The sequence below is a fragment of the Sminthopsis crassicaudata genome, chromosome 2 (genome assembly GCF_048593235.1).
Source record: "Sminthopsis crassicaudata isolate SCR6 chromosome 2, ASM4859323v1, whole genome shotgun sequence".
Taxonomy (NCBI): domain Eukaryota; kingdom Metazoa; phylum Chordata; class Mammalia; order Dasyuromorphia; family Dasyuridae; genus Sminthopsis; species Sminthopsis crassicaudata.
In genome coordinates this window covers 536,839,162-536,845,987 of record NC_133618.1, presented here as the reverse complement: position 1 = coordinate 536,845,987, position 6,826 = coordinate 536,839,162, and the positions used below count along the sequence as shown (strand labels likewise).

At 44.4% G+C, this 6,826-nt stretch overlaps 1 protein-coding gene across 1 annotated transcript in view; it reads left to right on the top strand.

Moving 5' to 3' along the window:
- Positions 1-310: 310 nt before the first annotated feature.
- CORO2B (coronin 2B) overlaps positions 311-6,826 on the top strand; it is a 232,616-nt gene continuing 226,100 nt past the window's right edge. The window contains exon 1 of the mRNA XM_074294705.1: positions 311-603. Coding sequence (XP_074150806.1) covers positions 589-603 — 15 coding nt within the window. The 5' untranslated portion in view covers positions 311-588. The remainder of the gene's footprint in view (positions 604-6,826) is intronic.

The following is a 6,826-nucleotide window of genomic DNA, read 5'->3' as shown; positions in this document are numbered from 1 at the left end:
TCCTCCCCCTTTGTAGTTTCCTAGGTTATCCTTCTTTCTTCCTCTCTCCGGCCTCCCCCCACACCCTCCAGCCTGGGCCCTCTTTCTTTCTTCCTGTCTCGCCTTCCTGTGGGGAAGGAGGCTCATCCATTATAAATGCACATACTGTACTGACATCACCGCCGCTGCCACAGCGAGCCGCGAGGATAGCTTAATCAGATTCCGAGGGGTGGTCCCTCCCCCCTCCCCCTTTCCTCCTCCCCCGCGTTCCCTCCTCCCCCTCCCCCATCTTCCTCCCTCCCTCCTTCTCTCGCTCGGCTCCCCTCCACTCTGCTCTGCGCTGCGCTCTGCCCGTAGCCGCTGACGCCGCCGCGGAGCCCTCTGCGGGGTAGATACCGCCGCAGCTCTGCGCTCCCCCTCGCTCCGCTCGCTTCTCACTCGGGCCAACCTCGCGCATCCGCGAGAGCGGAGGAGACAGGAGGGGGCGGAAATCCAAAGCGAGCAGGAGCGCCAGGAGAAGTGGGCTGGCCGCCCCCCATCCGCCACCCCCTCCCTCTCGGCCACCCTCGGGCTTCGGGAAACCTTGACGACTTCCCCCAGACTTTCTGCATGACTGTCACAAAGGTAAGCGTCCTTCTCCAGCCCGGTCCTTTGGGAGCCGGCGGCAGCTCCAACGGGACTGCGGGCGCAGGGTGCAGCAGGCTGGACGAGAGGGCAGGGCAGTGGAGGGGAGGGGATGGGGAGGAAGTCCTCTGCTGCGGGCTGGCTTTTGCGTTGACATGAGTGTCTTCTGTCTTAAAGGTGCAGCGTGCACTCCGCCCCCCACCCCAACCCCCCTCCCTGCCAGTCGTCTTCTCTCGCACTCCCGTGCCCCCCTCCCCAAAGCCGAGCACTTCCACTCCTTCGCCCCGGTGAGTGGAGGGTGGGTTCGAGCAAACAGCTTTTGGCGTGGCCCGGCGAGGGGAGTGAGATGGGAGGGAGACCCCCGGCTGGGCACCCGGGGAAGCGGCTCCTCGCCTCGGATACTGCATTTTTAACCCCTTGAGGACTCGCGCGGCCAGCTCTGTGGTCCTCGCCAACGCCGGCCAGCGTGTGTTGGTGGATGTGTGGCTCTATGTCTCCCGCACACCTCCCAGCGGGTCCCCGCTAGGGGCCAGCTGTCATTTCTTGAGAATTGCCCTCCTGGCACCAGGATAACCCACAGACGGAGGGAAAACCCCCAGACTCCAGAGTCGGCCTTGCCTTGCTTCACGGGGAGCTCTGGTCCCCCTCAGAAGCAGCGCCTTCCTAGGGGCTACAGGTTGCCGGGAGTGGGGGAGGAGGGGGGTAGAGGGGAGTCTTTTGAGGGTTTTGGTGAGAAAGGACAGGGCTCCGAGCCTTGTGGGTGATGGAAGACCCTCCTCCTGTTCTCAAGTGAAGAGAATGTTAATTGTGTGCAAGATGAGAAGCAAGGTTTATTTCTAAAAGGTGTTTCTCCTTGCTTTTCCATTTTAATATATGAAGGGGTTAAGAGAACTCAACTGGCAAAGTAGGGAGATGTAGGCTTCAGTTTGAGGGCCACAGTATGTGAAATTAGCAGTCACACAAACTCTTTCAGGCCTCAGTTTCTTCACCTGTAGCATAGAGGTAATAATATAGCATTGGATCCTACCAGTGGAAGATCCAATGAGATAATGTTTGCAAGAAATGTTTGGGAAAGTATGTTCCAAAGATGGTTTCATGAATGATGTCAATTCCTTTGATGGCCAAGGGGACTGTGTGTTACTTTCCATGGGGATTTGGGACAAAATCCTGCATTATTTCCCCCAGTACTACTCACTACCTTTCCCTCACACCGGTCTGGCTGCTGGAGTTGGGTAAGTGATGCCAAGAATAGGGATACAATCTGTGCTGGCAGGGCTGTGGGGCATGATGGAATGCCAGTTCTTAGGCCTACAGAAAGGGGTGGGGAAGGTCAAAGAGTTCACGTCTTTACTGATTAACTAGCTATGGCGCTGCATGCCACTTTTGATAGGCTTAAGGTAGAATAAACCCAAGATTGAATCTGTTAAGGACATTTGAGCTAAACTTTTTCTAATGGCTCCTGGCCTTTTTCAGGACAGCTTAGTATAGGTACTAGGATAATGTATTAGAAAAGAAACTTGAACAAACTTTCTGTCTGTAACCTTATAGATAAAAAGTTTGTTTCTAAACAAACTTCAGTGTGTGTGTGTGTGTGTGTGTGTGTGTGTGTGTGTGTGTGTGTGTGTGTGTGTGTGTGTCTTGTGTGATGATAATGATCTTCCTTTTTCATTTTGTCATGGTCAAATGAAAAGAGTGAAAAGTTATCAAATCGCTTCATTTCCTTCTCTAGGTTTCAGTTCCCTCCTTGGTAAAATGATTGGTCTTTGCAGCTCTCACAAATTTGAGGTGTTAATATGACCCTGAAGATGGAAGAAAGCAAATTATCTGGGTATAATGCACTAAATGGGAAAAATTAGAAGTTGGTCAAGCTGTTTTTCTCTTAGATATTTTGCAAGCTCAGAAGAAATGACCACCCAGGAAATGACTGGATCCACTGGCATGGCAAGACTGAAGGGTATCATGCTGCAGGTTGATGATCTGAATATATCAAAAATCCACTTTTTAATACAAGTTTTGTATTTTCCACCTTTTCTTCCTTCTCCATCAATATCATAGTTTCTTCTCTCTCTCTCTCTCTCTCTCTCTCTCTCTCTCTCTCTCTCTCTCTCTCTCTCTCTCTCTCTCTCTCCTGGGGTTAAGTGACTTGCCCAGGGTCACACAGCTATGAAGTTTTAAGTGTCTGAGACCAGATTTGAATTTGGGTTCTCCTGACTTCAGGGCTGGTGCTCTATCCACTGCACCACCTAGCCACCCTGATATCATAGTTTCTTATCCATTTTTGTGTCATGCATCTCTTTGACCATTTGGTGAAGCCTTCTAAGAATCCTGTTTTTAAATGCATAAAATAAAATACATAGGTTTACAAAGTAAACTAATTTTATTGAAATGCAGCTATAAAATATAACATTTTAACCCCCCACAAGTTTATGAACTCTAGGTTAAGCACAAATTAATTCAGTTCAGAGAATATCACCATTTCTAAGCCTCTCATATTCTTTGCTTTCCCTAAAGTGGGAATAGGTGAGTAGGGTAGGAAGCAACAGTAGGTGGTTCAATGGATTGAGTGACTTACCTGGGGTTTAAAAAACCTGAATTCAAAATCAACTTCATACATTTACTAGCTTTAGGATCCTAAACAAGGCATTTAATCTCTGTCTGCCTCAGTTTTCTCATCTGTAAAGTAGGGATAATAACAGCAGCACCTTCCAGGGTTGTTGTAAGGAACAATTGAAAGTATATTTGTAAAGTGCTTTACAAATCTTAAAATGCTATATAAATGTTACCTTATATTCTCAGGGGTGGGCAGCAAGTGGATTTGTGGAGTGAAGCCAGGAAAGGTAAGCATAAAAAGTAAGAATGAAAATCTGTAATTAAATCTAAGTCATCCTTATTTGGCCCTATTCAGAATATATATGGATAGGAAGATGCTACCCCAAAAGCATGTAATAGAAAGTGCACTAGTCTAAAAGACCTGGGTTTTAGTTCCATCTTGTCCTATGAATTAGATTGTTTTCTTGTTCCAGTCTTGCCAATAACTTGCCAGTAACTGGGCTTACTGGGATTCAGCTCCTCTCTGAGACTCAAGTTTCCTCTTTTGAAAGGCGTTAACCTAGATGGTTATTATTTTGTTTTAGTCAATATCTGATTCTTCATGATTTCTTGACAGTGATACTGGAGTAGTTTCCCATTTTCTTTTCCATTTCATTTTAAAGATGAGGAAACTGAGGCAAACAGAGAGAATTCACCCTGGGGTCACACAGTTAATAAGTGTCTGAAGCAGGATTTGAACTCATGAGGATGAATATTCTTGACTCTAGGCTCAGTGTTCTATCCACCATGGCACCTCACTACCTAACATTAAAGTCTATAATTCTTCTCTTTGGAGCACAGACTCAAAGGGCTGATCACAGCAATGGGCTGTATCATGCATTTTTCTTAATAGAGCTTTGTATCACCCTGCTGGTCTCTCTCCTGGCTAAACTGTAAAGATTACCAAAAGGCTTCAATCATTTTTCTCACCTCCTTCAAGCTCTGACTAGCACCAGTGTCCCTGGAGCTGATGGAGTCAAGACATGACAATAAAATATATTCAAGAGGATTCCTCTTGAAACGTGTTCTATGGCTCTAAAAGGATCCAGAATTCCTGCTGAGAGGACTACCTCAGGATCACAGTTCCTGCTCAAGATGAATATAAGCCTTCAAAACTTTATGACCCTGGTCCTTTCTGGGGCTCAACTTCCTCATAATGTTGCAGGGAGTAAAGAATCTCTGAAATAGCGCCTGAGGCTGCAGCTTTGGAATTCAAGACTCAGCTTAAAGCACAAGAGAGCAAATAGAGCTCTTGAGACTGCTTTCTTGGACTTTGATGTGGGAAAGGGCCCTATGTTTCTCTGTGTCCTCTTAGTGGAAAAGACTGAAGGAATTCTAGGCTGGACATTCTGACAAGAACTGGCCAGTTCCATCCCTAGATTAGAATGTGGAACTATTGCTGCTTCCTCTCCCTCGCCCTTCAGATTCCCATCCTTTGGCTACATGTTTCATTGATCATAGAGGGGAAATTCCATTTTAGGGCAGGAGATGACCCACCCAGAGAAGTTACCTCACCCAGCTCTCTGGCCTAAGCTGTTTGGTTGGAGGATATCTCAGGTACCCACTTTTCTGAGGAATCATCATTAGGAATGACTCCTAAACTTTTGGGAAATGCTGGAGGCTAGAATATTTACTATTGTGGTATATGCAAGGGTGAGGTGCTCTGTGAAAATAAGAAATTCATGGGGCTCAGTCTATCTATAGCCTTGAAGAATGTACATTTTCTTTAGGGAGACACATTTAAAATATATACACATGAAAAGTTAAATAATAACAGAATAATAATATAGAAGACCTTATAGGACCATATCTCATTAAGTGGTATATATGATAGACACTAGTGGCATAACATACACATATAGACTCATCGACTGTTTTGTCCCTACATTAAATGGTCAAAGATTATTGTGCTCTTTGAAGTCATACTTCAGGTATTTATTTGTTTATTTATTCATTCATTCATTTATTTTTGGAGTCCTTCACTTTAGCTGCTATCAATATGCCTCTTCAATAAGCCCTCCTTTATCCCCAACTTATTGTTTTTATTTCTTGTAGGCAAAGAATCAGATACCAAATGTGTCAGAACTAAATGGGAAAAAGTAGTAAATGGGTTCAAAATGAGGCACTGAAAGATCTTTCTATGAGCAAATTGTTGAGTATACTGTTATTTTTGTATTCAGATGTTTTGTTTTTAGCTATGTTGCACATAGCATTGTTAGTCCATCAACAATCATTTATGAAGCCTTTATTATGTTGCAGGTGCTGTGAGACAGGTAGTTTTTTAATAAATGGAATATTCTAAAATGTAAATGATGTTCAGATTATCTGTGCCATAATTCCATTAAGGGAGATGTTCATGAGCAAGAAGGTATAGGGTAGGAAAACCCTTGGACGTCCAACAGGTCTTTAAGATAGAAATTTAGTTAAATAGAATTATACATTTAGAGCTAGGATGGACCTCAGAGGCCACTTGTCCTTCATTGTTCATATGATGGCTATAAGGCTTAGACAGTTTAAGTGACAATCAAATTGTATAAGTACTATGTATCCAGGTAGGATTTGAACCCAGACCCTCTAACTTCATAGCCCATTCTCTTTCCATTGCATGATACTAACTCAATGGCAGGGATCCTGGGGGTACTAATTTATGGGATGGTGGACCAGGGAGATGGCTTTGGAAGAAGTAAATTATAAATGTTTTCTGTATCCATTGCTCATCAGCTGCATCTTATTTGGAAGAATCATTGATCTATAATTGGAGGGGCTTACCCACTCCTTGCTCATGGGCCCACATATAGATGATGAAACTTTGGGATCCTTCTACTCTACTCTGTTTCCAATATCTCCCAAGATTATTCCTTGCCTTTTTTTTTTTTTAACTTATTTCCTCTGCATTCTGATTTACATTAAGAAATAATGGCTCTTAATAGATTTCTTAATATTTTCTAATTCATCCCCCTAAAGTATTATCCATTCTGTATAAAATACCTTACCACATAAATCATCATCTCCAGATGACTCTTGAAGTTGGGTTCTAGTTTAGGTCTAATCCCAGGAGCAATAAGAAATGTCTCTGGATAGTGTGCAGTGTCTCTTCTGCTGATACATAGGGTTGGTCCAACCAGCCAGGGTTCCAGATGTCACACAGAGCTAAAGAAACCTCAAGCCTATGGTCAGCCATGAGCCAACTGTCCTTGGGATCCAAATGCAGGGAGATAATGGAGAAGGGATTCATGTCTTCCCACAGAAATCCACTGAAACAAAGACCTCCTTGGAAATTCTAAGTCTTCTTTCCCACGCCTCTCCTGCTTGATTCCTGCTGGGAGAGAGAATGAAATAGCGGAGGACCCACAGAAATCTTGATCTCTGAATGGGTCCAGGAATCAAATTTCCTTGGAATACCCTTTTCCCACTTCTGACTCCCATGGGAGGATAAAATGCTTGTACCAGAGATGGGTGGGGTCCTTGGGAAGCTTGTGGGGTTTGTGTCCTTGTGTCTTCAGTGGACAATCCCTACTTCCCCCTCACTTGTCCCCAATAATGTTTCCACTTTCTCCAAACATGTTGCCAGAAAAGGTTCTCATGCTAGTTATTGACATATCTGAAAATTATTTTTAATACCTAACATCTCTCT